The sequence below is a fragment of the Crassostrea angulata genome, chromosome 8 (genome assembly GCF_025612915.1).
Source record: "Crassostrea angulata isolate pt1a10 chromosome 8, ASM2561291v2, whole genome shotgun sequence".
Taxonomy (NCBI): Eukaryota; Metazoa; Mollusca; class Bivalvia; order Ostreida; family Ostreidae; genus Magallana; species Magallana angulata.
In genome coordinates this window covers 25526922-25549371 of record NC_069118.1, presented here as the reverse complement: position 1 = coordinate 25549371, position 22450 = coordinate 25526922, and the positions used below count along the sequence as shown (strand labels likewise).

The 22450-nt window shown below is 32.3% G+C and overlaps 1 protein-coding gene across 1 annotated transcript; it reads left to right on the top strand.

Annotated features, from left to right (window-relative positions):
* Positions 1–670: 670 nt before the first annotated feature.
* Positions 671–5249, top strand: LOC128161529 (loricrin-like). The gene is made up of 3 exons (XM_052824827.1): positions 671–682; positions 3696–3981; positions 4748–5249. Exons 2-3 carry the CDS (start codon positions 3714–3716, stop codon positions 5182–5184), a joined length of 705 nt encoding a protein of 234 aa, XP_052680787.1. The 5' UTR covers positions 671–682; positions 3696–3713; the 3' UTR covers positions 5185–5249.
* The last annotated feature ends 17201 nt before the right edge of the window (positions 5250–22450 follow it).

Genomic DNA, 22450 nt, shown 5'->3' with positions numbered 1-22450 from the left:
CTCAATATTAATGAATATGATTTGCAAATAAATTCCATCAAATAAAATAGTTATTGCAGAATAATGAAAGTAGCAGAATTCATGATGCCAGAAAAGGGGGATAATACCTATCAAAATATCTCCCTTGCAAGGTAAGAAAGTAGTCATGACAATTATATATATTGTAGTGGACATCTTAATGTAAATGTTTTAAAACAGCAACAAAAAAAATTCATTAACATATATATATAAATTTGCACTGCAACCCCCTCATCCCCTTTAAATGCATGTAATTTTCATTCCCATATGAATCACTCAAAATAGTTTTACGTATATATAGATCTATTTGTGAATCATTGGTAGTTATCACTGAACACTGTTTTTTAACAAAATTTCTTCATAAAGGAAAAAAATTATTACAAAAAAATTAATTAAGGAACAAACAATTTTGATTGATTACAAAATGCCTCATCAACGTCTCATTATTTATGCAAATTAAACACAAACCAAATATCCGCGTACATGTTTGATTTTAATAATTTAAGAAACAGAAAGCAGAATAAGCATGTTGGATACAATTTGACGAAATTTCGCGAAAACTTTAACTTGTGGACGTGCGAAATGCTTCTGTTAAACAGTATAAAATGATGAGGCTTTTTCTAATTAATCATTCCTTTTTCCTGTTGTGGCAAGGAATCAAACGGTAAGTTTTTTCTAGGTATTTTTGTCTATAGAGAAAAAAACCCCATTAATTTTTATTTGCTAAATCATTGGAATAGAATAAAAACGTTGAGTTAAATATTGTTAACTTAAGGAAACTTAAATCTAGTGTCGGTAGCTTTATTCTGTATAATCATATCCTATCATATTATGCATGTATACTGTTCAATCGTGCGTTTAAATCAGTTTTACTTTGAGTTAGATATATCTTTAATTATATCGGTTCATCATTTAATCGATTAAATTTTCCAACTTATCTAGTCCGTTTTATCGTATCGTGTGAATTCATTAACTATGAGAGGATAAGAGCGTACAATGCAAGACAAATCCCCAGCATCCGGTATGTAGAAATGGCATACGTACAAATAAAAAATATAATTTGGAAGTGTACACTGACAGTACACGACAAATTGACTAATATACATTATTACTTATTTCTGTTGTTCTGGTAGTGTTTCTAATCATTAACATAATGATATCATATATCAGCTTCATTGTAGCGCTAAATCATTTATTTGCGACAAAGTGTACAGAATCTGAACATAAACAAAACGTAAGTTTTAAAGTTATCTAAAATGTGTCAAATTATTTTTGTTATAACCTACAAATAACAAAACATATTCAAAATTATTAACTTTAAACATGAGAAGTAAAAAAATTAAACGTCTGCTATGATTCGAACACTCTATCATCTGATAGAGATAATCTACAAGCCTCCGCTTGTCCCACTAAGCTACGTTGACATATTAGGCCAAAAAAATGTGTGTTTTCGGTTTCCCGACCTCCCCTTTTTTTATGCGCCAACCCTAACATTTTTTATTCCAAATCCAGAAAACCAACCGCAATTGATTTCAACAATAGAGTCTTTACAAATTAGAGATTAAAAAACGCTTGTAACAATTCAATGTAAAAACACCACATATCAAAGCGTCTAAGTGCAGTTTGACAGCATGGATGAAAGTTATCCTGAGGTATTTTTATTAGCTAAATTATCAATGCAATAAATAGTTTTTTTCAGGTCAGTGAAGTGTTTATTAAATTAATATAAAAAGTTCATAGATGTACACGAAAAAGCAGAGGCGAAGTTTTTTTTCAGGATGTCGAGACTGCAGACTTTGGATGTCGTTGAATAGGCCTAACTAACTTTCACATTATAAATATAATTAAAATGCTGCTGTTCAATTGCAAATGACAGTTTAATTATTAGTTTAAAAGCAATATGAGCTGCAATTTTCATGTTGAAATTTCTTTTTTACGAAAAGGTGTTTTCTTCTAAAACGACCCCAAAAAACCCATGGTTTTAAAATTCTGTTATCTGTATTTTTGTGGGAAAAGCCGTTAATCTATAGTGACTGTCATATTTATATTATATTAACATGTGAATAAAATCTTCGTATACATTCCAAATTAATCGTAGATTCAAGAAAGCTTTAATTCTGTAACAGTTGTTAATTTCCACAATTAATCCACCTGTAAATTACATATTTTTAATGTATAAAAAAAATCATACGCAAGGAAAGGGAAAAACTTAAATACTCATTTAAAAAAAAGCCGATCTACCTACCCTACTTTAAACTTCGATAAAATAGGAAACACACATTTTTTTTTTTACCTTATCGGAACGGTGAATAACTTTTATTTTTCGAAAATTATTAATAATATAATAAAAGTTAAATGTTTTGATGAAAAACATAAATTTTGAGTAATTGAATAATTTTTACCGATCAATATTTTAATCTTTACATGTAATTGTACTATTGCTAAAGATACACGAAAATAAGTAGTGAATAATCATTCTTTGAATATTATTTTTGATAAAATACGGTCAAGCATGATCAAATCTATCACCAAGCACTTTGGGATTTATTGGATTTGATCATTCGACCGCATTTAATCACATTACAATATCAAAAAAAAATAAATGATTTCCTTATTCATTAAATATATACATGTAGCAATAATTATTAAACATTGTTCAAGCCAAGTTATTGAAATTGTTTATATAATCTATAGATATGATAAAAAATACATCTCCAGTTTGATTTGCGCCATAAAAACACATTTAGTTTTTGTTTAGCAGGCTGACATTTTGATCAATCATATTTTGTAAAATATTCCAATAATACGCACATCAGTTGAAGGAATTTTAAACTTTTTTTTTTAATTTGAGAAATCTTTTGTGATCAATACAATTAAATATAAAGTATTTTTATTTTTCATAAAAGGTATTGTTTTATGTTTATTGTATGGTTTTATGTCTATAGCATAAACTTCACAAAAACGTCATAACGAGAAAAAGGGGTAGCGGTGATTCATATATTAGTATTTTAATTAAATGCCAAAAATTAGGTCACGAAAATTAGAGTTTATTTTAAGGTTGATTAATGAAATTTCATTAAATACCTTTTACATGCCATGCATGACATTCTGTTTAAATTTGAATTAATAACTTAGAATAAAATTGAGTTGTTGATTTTCTCAACATTTTCAAAAGTTATGATATAACTGTGTTACATCTTTAATCTACTAATATTTCAAATCAAATTATTGAACAAAATTTGCAAATAAGGTCTATAGATTCATCATATTAGTTCAGGAAATTCTAATTGCAAAAAATCATAAAAATGATAGTATAGAAAATTGGTGGAATTCACATCAAAATATATCCTATTTACATAACAAGAAAATGGCCGTAAAAATAACAAATGTTGTCGACGACTACTCATTTTTTATTAATGTTGATGTGTTAACATAAAGGGAAAAAATGGTCGCCCTCACGCAAAAAATTATGTTTTCTCTATTTGTCTTTTTGACAACCAATTTTTTATACATCAAACTCTTTGGCAAAAATAAAGTGCATTTAAAACCAAGCTGTCAAGTATACACAACATCAATTCACTATCATCTCAAAACGTTTCTAAAACTAATCTGAATCTACATCACTATCTATTTAATGTAAATAAGGACATTTTTATGACTTTTCTTGTCTCCAACAGATTTCCACATCAACAAAGATGAATACCTTGCTGATCTTGGGTCTCGTAGTTGCCTCCTGTTTGGCTGACGATTATTCTACTAATAGGAATGTCGGTCGTGGAGGTTATGGAGGCGGTCTTAAAGGAGGTCTAGGTGGAGGTCTTGTTGGAGGAGGTTTTCGAGGTTTTGGAGGAGGAGTTGGAGGAGGAGTTGGAGGAGGTTTTGGAGGAGGTTTAGGAGGATTTGGAGGAGGTCAAGGAGGAGGTCTAGGAGGAAGTCTAGGTGGAGGTCGAGGAGACGGGTTTGGTAAGATATCGTGACATATCGAAGCAAAGTTTAATTACATAAAAGATGGTGGCGGTATGATTTTGTCTTTTTTTTTCTAATAGCAATTTCCTCACAGACTGCTTTTAATAAAAATGACAAAATTAATTATGTTTTAAGTCAGTCAGGTATACTGATTCGTTTATTTTTTGCAATAATAAAAAAGGTGTAGTTGCCTATCTGTTAATACTTTTTTCTTAATTAGTTTTTTTTTCAAACCCTGCATTCTCTGAAAAAAGAGATGCGCTTCCCAGTTTGTATAAATGATTTTATGAGATTTCAGTATTTTAAAGTGGAACGATACATACCTCAAATTTATTCTAAATAAAAAATTATTTTTCATCAAACAACATATTTATGCTACGATAAATATTAACACAGCTTTAACAAAAAAATGTATAATGATATATTTTTATTATTCAAAAAATCATTCTTTTACCTTGCTGAACCATTGTCGCAGGGTTCGTGTAACCTTTTTTTTATTGAGACAGACTAATAGATGCAGAAACCAAAATTCACGTAAATGTTTGTGTTGCTCCGACGTTATGGATCAAATGCTAGGAATAGGATGACAAAGCACGATACTGTTCTTCTACTTTATAATGTTAAGTTCACTTTATAAGAATGACTTTTAAGGTCTGATTGCCTTTTGTACATGTCTAGAGTCCAAATAATGTAATAGTTTGTATATATTCGTTTTTAAAATGCGAAATATATGGTTTTAGTTAACAAAACCAATGATTTTTAGGTTTACCAAAGGCCGGAACTTGCCCATCAAGCAACATTTACCAGGAGCTAGAGCTTGGCCCATATTGTAGCAATGACGAACAATGCCACGGAGTACAAAAATGTTGTTATGTTGGAGGAAATGGTCAAAGATGTCAAATTCCAGCAGAATTCGAGCGCCGAGGTTCCTGCAACCATAACTATGTAATCATCGGTGGTAGGCGCGTAGCTTGCAACCATGACACAACATGTCCATATGGAGGTAAATGCTGTAAACGATATTCCAGCGGTCAAGTTGACACATGTACCTACCCATTCAATATAAGCCCTTACCATGGAACCCCAGGCGGTTATGGAATCCCAGGTGGCCCCCGTCATGTCTATCCCATCCCGCATCTACCTGGTCAAGGAAGTCACGGATATGAACCTACATACCATAAACAGTCGAAAGTCTACTAAACGCTATTGATCCCAAATGTTTTTTTTTGTTATGACAAATAAAATTGTTAGTCTGCATCTAAGAATTGTGTCATTCATCAATTCAGGAAGATCCTCTCAAAACAATATAATTTGATATCGTATTAGAATAAGGTCACAATTTGGGAAGACAGGTTTCATTTTTTTTTTCAAAAATTATCTTACTTTTACTTCAATAAGATATGTTAACGGTAAGTAAATGCTCATTATCATTTGTCTAGTTATTCTTATATAAACTACTAGTAGGCTGATGCAATTGTTCTCTAAACGTGTTATATACTCAATCTCTATTTGCTGGCTAAAGAGTTTTTCACATGTATGTCTTAACTATAGGTTTAGTTTTAAGCGGTTTCATTTTCATAATCGAACGTACAGCCCCCACAAAATTACAAACTTTATCAGTTTGTTGCACAAAGCAAAAAAGAAAAATATTTGTATCAGAAAAAGCAAAAAAAAAAAAAAATGTTTGTATCAGATTAAATATGAAGTTTGATTAACCGCCATTTTTAATCGCTATTTTGACTGACTAAAGGATTATGTTTACCCAGAACGAAAAGAAAATATACTCATAGATTGACAATCATAATCATTATGATGTATGAGAAACATAAACACATATTTATTGTTTATATGAAGTGGTTATCAGGTTATCGCCAACTATTTTAGTATTGGGCTCATGCACCACCCCCTTCCCTTCTTAACTTATTAATTACAATTACAAGGAGCGGTTTTACATTTAGAAGAATGTTTACTGTATCAGAATACCTCCTGGGTGTTTTTTATTTGATTGGACATATAATGTTATTTTTTTTAGCTGACCCAGTTAATTAATGGACTGAACTGCTGAAACTGTTTTATATTAAATTCATTAGTTACTCTGCTAGTGAATTGGTTGATTTGACAGCATATGAAGAACCCAGTGGATATATCAGGAATCAGGAAATATGTCCAAAGAGACCCAAACCTTTTGACAGTCCTTCGCTAATGGAACAAGGAGCAGACAAGCTGTCAACAGAGATTTTGGGAACAATGAATAACAATAAATTAGGTCGAAAAAGAAAACTGAGAAGGTTAGATGAATTTTTGTTAGTGATGATGAGACTTAGATTAGGATTACTGTTGAAAGATCTTGAATTCCGTTTTAAACTGTCTTCAAGTGCTGTGTCAAACATTTTCAATTCCTGGATACTTTTTATGTATGAGTGCATGCAATCTCTTGTTTTTTTTTTTTTTTTTTTGGCAAGAGCTAGAAGTTTTGAAGCTACATGTTCCTGAATGGTTCACAAATTTTTCAGACACACGTGTAGTTTTAGACTGCACTGATATTTTCATCCAAAGTCCATCTTCTTTAGAAAACAAGTCCCTGACTTTTTCTAATTACAAATCACACAACACATTCGAAGCATTGGTTGGAGTTAGCATGACAGTGGTTGTAGTTTTTATTTCAAAACTCTGGCCAGGATCAGCGTCTGATGTTGAAATTACTAAAAATTCTGGTTTGATACATTTTCTTAAGAAAGGAGATGCAGTCATAGTTGACAAAGGTTTTATTCATATATGTTCTCCTTCGTTTCACTCATCCGAACATAAAGTATTTCTATTCTTAGTATTTTATAAATAACAACAACACAGGTGTTAGAGTGAGTGAGCTATCAACCAGTTTATTCGCCGTAATATACAATCAGCACGCGACTTTAATAGCGGGGAACTGGAATTAGGCCCAATGATTGTATATTTCCAAATATATCTACAAAATACAATGTAAATTCATATCAAGTATACTTCATCATACGCACATGTACCTATAAACAATTTTTTTAAAAAATCGTGTTCGAAAGGGTTGATTGCTCTTCGATGACCTGTCTATACCTGATCGGTTCTATATATACTATAGCCAAACAACTACTTGTATAACTGCGCTAAAAGATGTAGTCCGTAAAAATACAACTTACAGAAATTTATTTATGTTCTCCTTAGTTTCACTCATCCGAACATAAAGTATTTCTAGTTTAAGTATTTTATAAATAACAACAACACAGGTGTTAGAGTGAGTGAGCTATCAACCAGTTCGACACCAAAGGTATAATAATTATGCAATTAAGAAATTTAAGATATCATAATCCAAGATTCAAAGTAACAGATAACTTTTCGTTAATACTGTCAAAAACATATCCATCTTTTGCATTTTCTGAACGCCATCTACCATGTACTTTAAATAGTCTGTCTGGAACATTATTATTAGCTGCTGTTGTAGCTCCCCCACCTCTCAAACTATGTAAACCATATTCTTTGAAATCAAAAACAATTTTAAGAGCATCTAACAAAAGTTCTCTCGCTTTAGTATTTGTCAAAGGCTTGTTTATTTTACTCAACCTGTAAACATTTTCTTTCTCAAAAAATGTGACTGCTCTGAAAATAAATTCTTCAGACTGAAACACAAGACCAGTGTACGCTATATATTTTTCAAGATAACTAACAGGACAGAGTTTATTTCCTGTTTTAGCTATAACGATTATGCTACCTTATCTAAACACATCTGTTTTACTTTTTTCAATTTTGATTTCAATATGTGAACCAGATTGATGAAACTTAATACAACACATCTTAATATGTACAAGTTCATCGTACCTCAGAAAACCAGCATAACCCAATAATACCATGCAAACAAGTTTGGAGTGATACAAATTTTCAACCTGAAAAAACTTATCCCTAATTTTTTCTAAAATTTCTGGTGTAATAGGTTTCTTCTTAACTATAGGTTTGGACTTTAATCTTTTTCTGCTCTCTAAAATTAAATTCACAAGACTGTTATCGCACGGATTGTTACACAGGTTTATGCAATGAGTCCATTGAATACTATAGTATGCTGCATCAATAACCGCTGCTGAAGAATTGATCTGTATCAAATAAGATAAATAAACTGCGACTGTGGAGGGTAAGGCAGGTAAATCCTGAAAATCAAATGTTTTACACCAAGCCTTGAATTTCAGAAAATAAGTTCTATACTTTTTATAGGTATTTTTAGATCTGCTGTTCAGTACTATATTTCCCATTCCCAACACTGTTTCCTTTGGTCTTGGATCTTGAATCTCTCTAATTTCATTCCAGTGTGAGAATGTACATGCAAGCTGAAAATATAATGCTTAAAACATAAGTCACAAAGAACCCATCATCAATTATAATATTATCTAATGTCACATAAAGACTAATTAAACTATCATAATACACATTACAATGCCCAATAAAGGCCAAAAAAGGAATTGCCCCATCTAGGTTGAATTAAAGTAATGCCCCATCAAGGCTATATCAAACACAATGCCCCATCAAGGCTATATCAAACACAATGCCCCATTAAGGCTAAATCAAATACAATGCCAAATCAAGGCTATATCAAATACAATGCCCCATCAAGGCTATATCAAACACAATGCCCCATTAAGGCTAAATCAATTATGTATATGCCCCATCAAGGCTATTAAGTCAATGTGCCCCATAAAGGCAAAATTAAACAATGCCCAATCAAGGCTAAATTAGTCATATTGCCCCATCAAGGCATAATATGATGAAATTAGGAATACCAAAGCAAAAATATTTCAGATATCTGTACAATCGATACGAAGTACCAACACGTTACTTTGAAATTGTGGTTCAGCAAATACGCTCTCTTCATGAGACCCTTTCTGAAAAAACATATGAGGCTTATAATATTCCACCCATTCTTTAACAAAATCTTGAAATTTTCCAGAAAATGGTTTAACCAAAGTAGGCCAAAATGTTGCTGTCGGCCACTTTGGAACAATAAGAGTCCCTCTAGCTTTGCAAAATTTCAAAGGATTAATTGTTCTTGCGATCAAATTAATTGGAGGTACGATCCAGTTATTACCAACTGACCAGTCAAACCCAATAGCATCTACTCCTGCTGTATTTGGATTCCAAAATCTGGAATAAAATTTTTCCAATTTATTGTTATTACAATCTGCAAATAAATCATACTCATAAAGACTCCATTTCCTATTAAACAATTAAAAAATATGATCACCCACTGACCAGTCTTCAAAATCAAAAATCTTACTGTAAGCATCGGCAATTTCATTCTCATATCTTGGAATCGATTCTGTCTCTAATCTAATTTTGTTCTGCAAACAAACAGTAAAGATTGACAGTGCTAAGTTTTGTAATTCTTTGTTCATACTGCCTTTCCCTACAATTCTTACAACATTTTGGTTATCGGTGTACAACTTAACTAACCTATTACTCAACATAATCTTAAGACTCTCTTATGTAGTTTGTACAGCTTTAAGTTCTCTCCATGTAGAACTTTGACACCTCTGCTCGGGTGTCCACATGTAATGAACTACAGAATTAAAAGTTTTAACAGAATAACCTGCTCCTGCCGTGTTGCTTGCATCTGTATATAAAATCCTCAGGAGGATTATCACTTACAAAATGACACACTATGGCTAGAAATCTACAATTGTTTAACCAAAACATAATTTCGTGAAGTATATTATCATTGAATAAGATAATCTGATCCCAAGATAAACATTCTGCTATAGCTATATGCATGTATCTAGACATTATATAACAAATATTACCAAGGCTAAATGAAAATGAAACAATCTTCCCTGTAACTTTAGCCAACTGTCTTGCTGTAACAGAATTTTTGTTATGAGCAACAAATTTAATATCTTCCTGAAATTTAAAATATTTTTCGTCTGGTACTGCAAGAGTTCCATTGTTTGTATTCCATACAAAAACTAACCACTTAATAACTTGCTTAGGTTTAAAATCACTCTTTTCTTTATTCACTACAAAACCTGCACAATGTACGTCTTTTTCAACTTCCATAGCAACCTTTACACAGGTAGCATAATGTTCAGCTATACCCCATCCGTCATCTAAATAAACAATACATTTAAATCCTTTACATCAATGGTCTGAGCAACTTTGTAAATTAATATGGAGCACTTGATAATCAAAAAGGTAAACATGTAAAAATAAAATATCTTGTTTTGCTTTTAAACGTCCATGAAAATCCTAGATACTTTTGATGTATGAATATCAACATGATGATACCCAGACTTTAAGTCAAATTTGTACATGAATCCGTTTTTCATAACCATTTGTAATGCATGCACAATACCTTCCATTTTAAATTTTCTTTCGTCAATACATTGATTAACGTGTCTAAGGTCGTAAATCAACCTACATTTACCTTCCGAGTTAACAGCTACAGATAAAGGATTAACAACAAAAGGTTTATCTGTCTGCTCCTCAACTACTCCTGAAACCAATAACTCATTAATAGCAGACTCAACAAAATCTCTGTGCTGAAATGCAGATTTGTCATTCCTCAGCAACACTGCTATCGGCTCAGTTACAAATGAAATAAAATAACCATATCGTATAACATTCATAATAAAATCTGAAGCATGTATTTGGCTTTCCCAAAAATCTAAATGCATTTTTAAATTGCCTTTAACTTTGGATGAAGTAGAGATTTTAAATTCAAACACATTGTACAAAATACAGTCTCTCACCAAGTCATTGGTTGCTGCCTGATGCTGTTGCTGGTGCTGTGTTTGTTAAACTGCCGTTTCCCTTTTCCGGACATTTGTTGGCCCACTGTTCGAATTTGTTGATGTAGAAGCAGATGTTCCCGGCTGCTGCTCCGCTACTTCCACTTGAAGATGATGCCGCCTTTCTGTACCATTGCTGAGATGATGTGTACGGCTGATAATAGGGATATCTTCCATACTCTGCTCTGGTGAAACTTGATCCAAAATCCTGCCCATGCGGACGAAAAAACTGTCCCGGAAGTCCCTGCGAATCTTGTCCAGAATACGAACGGTTGTTACGCTCATAAGGCTTTCTGTGTTGTTTCTTTTCTTTGCTCTAAAAATAGCTTGTCTAAGCTTAGTAGCATCATCAGTAATAGGGTCATCTTGATATTCTTGCACGACATCCCACCCATACTTGTCGGCAATACGTACAACTTTATTTCTTTTGTTCAAGTCTTTTACAACAGAATTTAAAGCGTCAATTGCAGATTCAACGTTATTGCTTTTTAATAGATTAACTAAGAATGTCATGTTCTCTGTCCGAGTTAAATTCAAATTGGATCTTGTTACTTTGAAATTTAAAGTCCGGTACCTTTTTCTACGTTGATTTTGAAGTCAAATGCAATTCGTTGATTATCTCCTGTTTCTGCCTTCTCAGTGCTCTCTCTAGCTTGTCAGAAAAGATATCCAATGCTTCAGCGGTCGTAAAATCATCCATAGAATCTTGCATGGGCCCGTGTTGTGAACCTCTAGGCGCAGCATGAAAAGCCCGCTCTTCTCCCTCGTGGCTTGAACTCGTCTCAGTCATAAGTACGGCAAGAAAAAACCGTGTTCGAAAGGGTTGATTGCTCTTCGATGACCTGTCTATACCTGATCGGTTCTATATATACAACTGAACATATATGTTTCTAATATCAGTTTTTCTATTATTTCGTGTTTCCTTAAAATTAATTCTTACTAACAGAGTCAGGGTAAAAATCCGAGAGTACCCGAATCGATCAGGATAAAAGCGTGTGAAAAGCGAGCAAATCGTTTCGTGCGAGAATCGTTTCGTGTAAACCGTTTAGCGAGCGTGTAGCGAGCGTGCAGCGAGCGTGTGGTGTAGTAGTACGTTTCAGGGTCTGTACTATAGCCAAACAACTACTTGTATAACTGCGCTAAAAGAAGTAGTCCGTAAAATTACAACTTACAGAAATTTATTTATTGTCCGCCTTTTAAATCAGAACTCCAGTTTAGTAGGAGTGAATTGAAGTAGAAACTACTCGTAGAAAAGCTTCTGCAAGAATTCATGTAGAACGCAAGATGGAACAGATAAAGAATTTCAGAATTTTACAGGGTATTATGCCTTTAGCAATATGTTACTTTGCTGACCAAATATTCTTTGTGTATGCTGCTCTTACCAACCTTCTATCACCCCTGGTGTCTGGATAAATTACTGGTACTTTCTCTTTGAACATGAAATGTTTTATAAAAAAATCAAATGAATTGTTTTACTTTGATTTTATTTCTTATTCTTACTTTAATATGATCAGTATCACATGTGTATATTTTACATATACCGGTACATGTACCCATTTACCTGGTGTATGATACATGTTTATTCATACATTTACCAGTAAGTTGTACATTTGTAAAAAAAATAATGTTTTTAATTTTTGATTGATCAACTAAAAGCTAAACACTACTCGTAAAAGGCATTGTTTCAACTTTGCCATATTCTCTTACTCATCACTATCCCTACAATTAACCCCTTGCATAAGTCCAGACCTCTTTAAACAGTTCTTCGCTGCGCATGTCTCACCTGTGTGGACAAACACTTTACATTGCCATGTTATTTTGTCAGGATGAAATAATAAAATTTTATGCACTTATTTTAAGCCAGGGGAAAGGTAACTTCAAATGTACAGGTTTTATAACAGTGTGCTTGTATTTACTTATAAGTAGTGTTCAGCTTTAACAATTTTATACATTTATAAGTATGTTATATATCTAAGTATTAACTAATTTTTACAGAAATACAATGAATAATGTATATGCATTGCATATCTGATGTAATACAAATCTTTAAAGAATTTATACAAAGAAAACAAGTGCACTAAAACTGTAAAATCTCTTATCGCCAGTTATTAAAGTTTCACTCATGCTTTGTCATTAAAGATAAAAACATGGTTGACCAATGTCAATATTGTCAAATGACACATGCTATTACAGGAATAAAACATTGGATACATGCATAGACTATGATTTATCATTTTACACAAAATTATGCAATTCAAATGCTCATAAAATTTAGTCTTAGTTTTTCAATTTTGGAAAGAGCGCTTCAATATAGAACTTCTTTACCTTTATGAGTAATGATTCCCAAAAAGAGTTGTCATAGTGGATGGGAATGACTAAAAAGTCTTTGATTGTATAAATAACAAAGTCACATCTCTCCATTTGACATACACCCATTGACCCTGTACCTGGGTATACTATTTCTGACTTTTCTTTAACTGAATTGTATTGGTATCGTCAATATAACAACAAAATGTTTTATCCTTGCACGCTTCTAAAATAGTACACTGTCTCCATTTAAAAGAACACTTTAGTTCCAAAATATATTTATGAGTTTTAAACTTCACTATGCCATCAGGGCTTGCACCTAAGTAAGAGCAATGTGTATACAAAACCCGTCCCATATCTTCAACAATGACATTCTGTTTTTTCTTCAATTTCATGTAAGCTTTGTACCTTTTTTTAGCAATGGGTTTTTGCTTAATCCCCCAATGCACAGCACTATTTTCTAAAGGTTTACCCTGACCCAAGAGTCGACATATGATATTTTCCGATTTTGTGGAGACTTTCTTTGTTTTAATTTCATGAAAATTTGAAGCTGTTATAAGAGCTGTTCGAGCTGAAACCCACAAAGGATTGTTATGTTGCCCTTTCGTTCGAACTTCAAATTCATCAACAATTTCTTGACTGCATTTGGAAATAAAAGTTAAAAAATCAGATTGGGACATATTTCCATCTTGAACAGTTTTTTAATGCAATATATTTGTTAGAGAGGTGAAGAATGTGGTCACTAGATTCTATTTCTTCAAAATGAGCAACATTAAGGTCACTTTGTACATCAATATTGTAATTAGCACACGAGGGAAGAATGTAAAAAAATAGCAGCACGTGAGTTATTTCCAAGTTTTTCGCACAATGAGTTTCTAAATTTTATGCTATCTACTTTATAATTCACAGGTTTTTTATTCTTTACATTTTCTCCAGATAATTTGATCTTCTTGAAACTCATGTCTTGCACGGGTTTTGTATCTTTCCTTTTTTTGCTGGGTCGATTCCACTAACAAGGCTTTGAAGTGCATGGGACATCATCGTCCGTCACAGGGCGTCCTTCCAGGGCAAACAACAGTCCAGCAACATGGGTACATCCCTAACTAAGGCTGCAAATACATAACATAATCATATACATGGATTCATTTTAGCTATGAGAGTTTATAACATTTATCAATTTGATTAAATAATGCTATTCACTGAGATATCAAAAATTAAATTAAAGTGTTAATTGTTTGAATTATTGTTTTAATGAATGCATGCATAATTAATTAAATAATGAGAGAAATAATCCATTTATGTCATAATTCTAATTTTGCATATTTATGTCGTTTAAGAAAGTGATTTTCATTTAGTTAATACTGGTAATTTATACCCTGCTGGGCACGTGCAACTTCCTTTCTGGACGTGAAAGGGGGGCTTCTTTGTTATTAGGATCCACTGCTCATACACACCCTGCTTCATTGAAGGATATCATTTTGATCGTCTGTAACAATATTCGCATGTTTTATCTCATTCATCATAATCTTATGTATGTAGCCCTATTTGAAAAAAAATTAATCCACTAATATATTGTCTATAGCACTGCGTTTTCTTTGCATCAACAGTCCTGTGGCTACAGTGGATCAAATAATTCTCCACATCTTGAATTTTAATTTTGGGAAACAAATCCGATTACCTGCCCAACCTGAATGCAAATTCTTTATATCTGGTACAGGTATGTCTGAAGTTTGACACGATTGATGTGGGGGTATGAGACTGGGCGTCGTGCACGAACGATCTTTTAATAGCCTTCACTACACGTTGGGCGAGTTCCAGCTTGTTGCCACTCACTTTTATGTGATTTACTCGCAGAAATGTTTGTATTTGAGATTTCTCATAATTAAGTATATCTTCCACCGTGTTATTGCATGACAACGGCAAGTCTGTGCCTTCATTTCGAAGTGGTTCCATCGCATCGTTTGGAATATGGCGCTATGCAACTCTTTACCGATAACTCGTATGAGCAAACATTACGAAAGGAAGGAATAGACCTTTCATGGTATTGTTATTTTCCACTTTCAAAAGAGGAGATCAATGACCTACCACGCACCTTTTTGAGTTAATGGCAATTGAATAATTTTTTATATTTTTAAGAATTTAACACTGGGATTGAGACTTTCTTAATTGTGAAAATACTTTTAAAAATAAAGTACTGTTTATGATTGACAGTGGCACTTGCTAGATGGATATAAAGTTTTCATCCACAATTTTTATAAATATTCCAGTCAGTGCGAATTTCCTCAATCAGTTTTAAAATCCATAACCATTTTTTATTCAATTAAACAAAAAACTGAATTATGATAACGGTTAAACATTTATAGTATTAAAAAGCTGAGTATATTGTTTTACTTTGCTGGCATTAAATCTTTATGAGGTTAATGATCAAAATTTTGAGATATGGTGTCTTTTATCGCTTTCAAGCATTTTTTCAATATTTTTGTAGTGCGTACCATGCGATTACAATGTATCTAAAGGTAAAATAAAATCAATTCAAATATACAAAAATATATTGATAACAAAATAAAATCTTAACTTTAGATATTATTAATAGTACTACATGTACACTGAACCAACAATATTTCAGTGAAAAAATATGAAAATTTAGTTCTAATTTTCTCTGTTTTGCTACAAATCCTACAATTAGTCAAAAAATTAAATTTTATGTTATAATTCATTTCAGAAATACTTTTGTAATTTAAACAAATTTTACTCATATAATTGAACTTTATAACGATTCGTATTTGAGAAATCAAACCCTGAGTAAACATCGTCCTTAATGCCATTTTTAGGAAGCCAGCATGTTTGTCGGAATCAGCATTTTTTTTATCATGATAAAGAAAGCTTTGCTGGATGATATAATGATTATTTTTGGCCGTTAATTTTTTTTCGACTTAATTGGACCAGACTTTTTAGCAGTCCTCGTACTGACCTAAAAAAACCCAACAATAATTGTATAATATATCATATAACCTTTTACATTTGTAACCAACATACTATGTCAAAACACAGCTGTAGCATAATCATGATAACGTTCTTTCAATCCATACACTTACCTTTTTTTTCGTCTGATATTAGTGACGTCGTTTAAAGTCAGTCATATATTACACTTGATATGAGACCGTTTCATTAGCTAAATTATTTATATTCAGATTGTTTCGGGTGTGCAACAGCCTTCAAAGTTGTTCGAAGTTCAAAGACGTTCTCCTTAATAAAATAATCTAACTGTGTCTCGGGACAGGTCATAATAGAATAAGCATGTTGGTTAGGCCTAACAAAAAAAAATAGGTTTGTTTCCGCTTTTCCGATCGACCCTAACTAAAACCCGCCGACCCCAAAAAAATGTTTCGAGTTTTTTCATAAATTTCAGTTTAAATCCGTTTTTTGTTAAAATTTCGTTTTTATCCAATTTAAAAATTTAATGTGTCCTCTGAATTTGAGTCGTAAAAACGCTTATAGAACTTATTTAGATGTCATCAGTGTTGTGTAGATGTTTGTTATTTACAAATGACAGCACATATCGTTCCAGTTGAGCTCGAGAAATGTAAGATTCAGGGTGAAAGTAAATATTGTAATTTCTTGCACAGACAAAATTAAACAATGACAACAAATACTTCTTGTTGTTTTTTTATCTTTCCCAGTTTAATAGATAAATGGTTTAATATGCACAATTGAACAGATGGAGAGGGGGGAAAAAAGCCGACCTACCGACCCTAATTTTTTTCAGATACAAGGAAGGGCATAAGGGGTAAACACTTGGTACACGCGCGGATATCACTTTCTTATAACTGCATTTAGTTCTACAGTGTGTATGTGCTTATTACTGTTCAATCTTTTGTTGCTCAAAATTTAGGAAAAGACAATTCAAACTTTCACTTAAAACTAGTGGGTATTGTTTTTTTATACAAAAAAACACATGTCTCCCCTTCTCCCCAAGGATTGTAATATGGGGCAAATTTAAAAAGTGAAAAAGAATGAAGTCAGCTATATGTTAGATATCATCCATATATGATACAGTTTAGAAAATGAATTAACTTGAGACACAAGATTGGTCAAGGACAAAAATTATGGAGGCGTGCACTCCTTCTCAATACCATCTACCTATGTTCCAAGTTTGAAGCCTTAATGTCAAAAGGTATCCAAGTTACCACCCAGACAAAATTTAATTATTTTTTCTTAATTTGACCTTGAGTAAAACAAGGTCAAGTTCAAATATTAATCAATAGTACACCTCAGTGTATTATAATTGTTCTTTGTGTAAAGTTTGAAGTCCTTCTGTCAAAGAATATTTAGGAGGTGAACAATGAAGTTTTTTCTAATTTGACCTTGAAATAATTTTTTTAGGTCAAGGTCAAAAATTTTGGTAAGGTTGAACTGGACTAACTACCATCTGTGTATGATACAAATTAAAAGATTGTATGATTAAGGAGTCTTGTGTTATGGTCCGGACTATATTTTTTATAAAATGCTTGACCTTGAAGAATAGGTCAAGGTCAAAAATTCTGATGGCGTGCACTTCTTCTCAATACCATCTACCTACGTTCTAAGTTTGAAGTCTTAATGTCAAAAGGTATCTAAGTTACCACCCAGACAAAATTTAATTATTTTTTCTCAAGTTGACCTTGAGTAAAACAAGGTCAAGGTCAGATATTTATCAATAGTACACCTCAGTGTATTATAATTGTTCTTTGTGTAAAGTTTGAAGTCCTTCTGTCAAAGAATATTTAGGAGGTGAACAATGAAGTTTTTTTCTAATTTGACCTTGAAATAAAATTTTAGGTCAAGGTCAAAAATTTTGGTAAGGTTGAACTGGACTATATACCATCTATGTATGATACAAATTAAAAGATTGTATGATTAAGGAGTCTTGTGTTATGGTCCGGATTATATTTTTTATAAAACGCTTGACCTTGAAGAATAGGTCAAGGTCAAAAATTTTGATGGCGTGCACTTCTTCTCAATACCATCTACCTATGCTCCAAGTTTGAAGTCTTAATGTCAAAAGGTATCTAAGTTACCACCCAGACAAAACTTAATTATTTTTCTCAAGTTGACCTTGAGTAAAACAAGGTCAAGGTCAAATATTTATCAATAGTACACGTCAGTGTATTATAATTGTTCTTTGTGTAAAGTTTGAAGTCCTTCTGTCAAAGAATATTTAGGGAAGTGAACAATGAAGTTTTTTCTGATTTGACCTTGAAATAAAATTTTAAGGTCAAGGTCAAAATTTTTGGTAAGGTTCAACTGGACAATATACCATCTATCTATGATACAAGTTAAAAGTTTGTATGTTTAAGGAATCTTGTGTTATAGTCCAAACTCTATTTTTTATAAAATGCTTGACCTTGAAAAAGAAAATAGGTCAAGGTCAAACATTTTGGTGGCGTGCACTCCTTCTTAATACCATCTACCTATGTTTCAAGTTTGAAGTCTTAATGTCAAAAGGTATTTAAGTTACGGCTTGGACAAATTTGGATGAAGAAGAATAAGAATAAGAAGAATAAGAAGAATAAGAAGAATAAGAAGAAGAAGAAAAAGAAAGTCGACAAAAACAATATGTCTCCCCTTTGAAAGGGGAGACATAAATCTTACATAAAACATGTTTTTATGTCTCATGTTTGATTGCCGAGTTACTAAAACCCTGCGGTATTTACCAGCTAGAAACTGTTTAGTCTGAGCGATGACAATCTCATATTGTTCACTGCGGAAGGGAGAAACGTTTTAAGTCACCTCCGAACACTGAAAGATATATTTCATTGTCAACTTACCTAAATGACATAAAAACACAGATTCTCTAAATTATTATGCAATTTCTTACCTACATTACTTATATGTGTGAAACCAAAATAATTTATTATTTGTGTCCATGTTTAGAATATGAATTATTACGGAAATACATAATCTTAAAGGATATACAAAATTAGAAAGTTATTAACTAGAGACAAGTATATCTTTTTAGGAAAGGTATAAAAAAGAAACGTTCTCGACAAAAATGTTCAAAAAGAAGTCACCCTGAACGGACTCTAACGATGAGTACAATATACAGTCATTATTTCTATGAAATTTTTCGTTGGCAGGGCAAATACGTATACCCTTCTGCATGATTTACTGAAGTGGGTTTATTTCTGAAACATTCTAAGTTTTAGAAATACTTTTCGTATACATATAATGTAAACAAAAAAAAAAATGGAAATTTTCGTGGATTGCTGAAATGTTATAGGTTCGTTATATGTTCGTGGGCACGTTATTTTGTGTCATGTAATACTTACACCAGGGAATATTACTTTCTAACTCTAATTTAATACTTGGAGGATGTTAGTTTGCGAGTGAGAGATACTCACAAATTTCACAAAAATTGAGCCACCACAAAGTCTAATAATTCCACAGTATGTTAAAGAATTATTGCTTGGGAAATTAGTGACCATAAAAATAATTTTCACTAAATTAAAACTAAAATTATAGTATAAAACAAACCTCGTTTTAAAAGTTGAAATATGTTTGCCTGAAAATTAATGTCGACAAAACCATAACATTAGTAATAGAAAAAAATTGAAATAAATAATTAAAGTGCAATTCACCTTAACGTCTTTTTTTTATTTTCGTAGAGCAAATCAAAAAATACAAACAATGCATAGAATAAAGTCTTATAAAAATTGAAAAGAAAGTTTATGAATATGGATTTATTCAAAAATTGAAGGTAAGCTTGTTAATTCGGATTTTGTTAAATTGCATCATGTTCTTTCGCAATTGGGCAACCTTAAAGTTTACCTGATTTGTAAAGTTGTTTGAACTCTAGACCTTGTGTTGGTATAACAAAAAGAGGATCATTCAATAAATTGCACAAAACATCATTTGAATCGCTAATGTGGATCAAAGTTTTTTTCATTTTTTTTTCATATATATATATTTTATTCAATAAATTACATTACAAGCGAGGCAACATCTCCGCAGAGACCCTCAGGTATATCGTCATCTGGGGTGCCAGGGGCCCCCTGGATCCGATAAGTTATAATTAATATCAATATTATATATGTATATATTCAGTTTAAACGATTTACACGCTTTGCCCGAAACGCTGCACGCTTTGCCCGAAACGCTAAACGGTTTACACGAAACGCTTCACGATTCACACGAAACGCTAAACGGTTTACACGAAACTCTAAACGGTTTACACGAAACGTTTCTCGCACGAAAGGCACACGCTTTTTTGGTGTAGTAGTACGTTTCAGGGTCTGTAACAACGTGAATTCTTTTTTCTAAGTTTCAATAAAACACTCAATTTTCAAAAATTCTTGAGTTCTCTGAAGGATATAATACAGTGTGTAAATTGCGCATGTGCAATATTGTAACAGTTCGATAAAGGAAAACGTTCAACAGTGATCGAGTGTGTTTGATATATGTGTGCCGTTTTGATTCACCTTTCTTTGAATATAGCTTACAGTTATTAGTACATTGGTAGTCATATTCTTTTTCAAAACGGGTTTCTACAAATCGTTCCGTCTAGTGTAACGTGTTTTGATGAATGAAAAACCTAACTGCTGTGAAGCATGAGTAGTTCTATCGGCCTTTTTAGGGGATGAGAAACGATGATGGTACAATAGAATTCGACAACTAATGTCCTGGTGATTAGTGATAAAAAGAATTGATGCGAATTATTGAATTTATGTCAGCTTCAGGTTGTGGTCTCGGAAATCCGATACTCATGTTTGAGAAATAAGAGATACTTGTACATGTACGTTTGAGAATGTTAAATAGTATTTAAGTTAAAATCCAATGTGCATCCAACTTGGCTGACCGCAACATGAACGATAAAAACTTTAAAGGGTACCTGCAGTGCCGGTCAATTTTTGATATAATGGAGATCTATGTGTAAAAACATCATCCTGAAAATTTTACAGCGATCGCATAAGTAGTTTTCGAGATATTTGGGGAAAACCCGATTTCACACCTGAACGAGTTTTGAATCAAGCCGATTTGGCGCGAGATGAACTGTGACGTCACGGGGTCAACGCCGCTGTATGAGAAGCAGGAATATCGTATGAAAACTGTTCGTTTTCTTGCATTGTTTTATCGATATATGAACCTTTTTTCTGTTGTTTTATTTCCTTATAAACCCTGGATGACTAATTATACTGTTGTTTGAGTTTAACCTGTATTTTATCGAACAATATATAATGCCGAATTCGGATAATTGTTTGCTTCATGAATTTCGTCAAATGTGTAACACATTTTACATATAAATGCACACCATATGTAGCAAAATGGCAATTATTCAAAGCATTATTGTTATAAGAAACATATTTTGTTAATATTGTCATTCTTGCGAATGATTTCTCAGTGACATTATTAACTGATTAATAATATTGAGAATACATAATGATATTTCGTGAAAGGTAACTCGGGGTCTATTCCTCGTATAAGGCATAAAATTACAAATGATGTCACCTGATTATTCAATAATATTGATATCGGACCAATAAAAATCAATATTGTATGCATTCTTTAACAAACATACACGGGATTATTAACGGATCAAGGCGAAAGTCCAAGATGACTGCATGATTAAGTCTGTCGATCTCATATTCTTTTAAAAATACGATAATGGAATTTAATTTTACATTTATTTACATCCTTCGCTGAATTGTAACTTTGGTCATTATTAAAGTGATTAGATAAGTAACAATAAAGGCATTTACTTCGAACATTAGGTTTACTATTTAATAGTTTCATGCATGATTCTTTAATCACTGATTGACGGACTAAACACATGTTTTAACTGACGAATGCTTGATTTATTTTTCTGTTTTATCTTTTAACAATTGAGTACCTAATTATACACAAATCAATTTACCAGTCTAGAGGTGTGAAACTCTCTCTTTGTTCACCAGACTCGTGTACCTTGTGTATACATACCCCAGATACACGTGTGTCTGGAGCAGTGGCTTCGTTAGTTTACCTGTTATACCTGTGCCATTGTCTCGGATCACTCGTGTGTCAAAAAAATGAATAATGAACATAAATCAGCCCATGTAAGCGTTTTAAGATATCGCATTCATCGGTAAAAAGGCGACGAGAATAACAAATTTTAAAATCTTTTAAAAAGAAATCTGATTGTAATAAAATAATAACAGATACAAATTTCTAGATCTACAATACTTAAAATAACAAGATACGTCAAAACATAAGACCTATATCGATCATTTTGGCTGAAAAATCGAATTTAATTTGTATAGCTTTGTAAGGAAATTTCCCTCCCGTTGACCTCGTGACGTCACTTCCGCTGAAGCCTCGTTATCGCCTAATTCTGTTTTCTCTTGATTAGA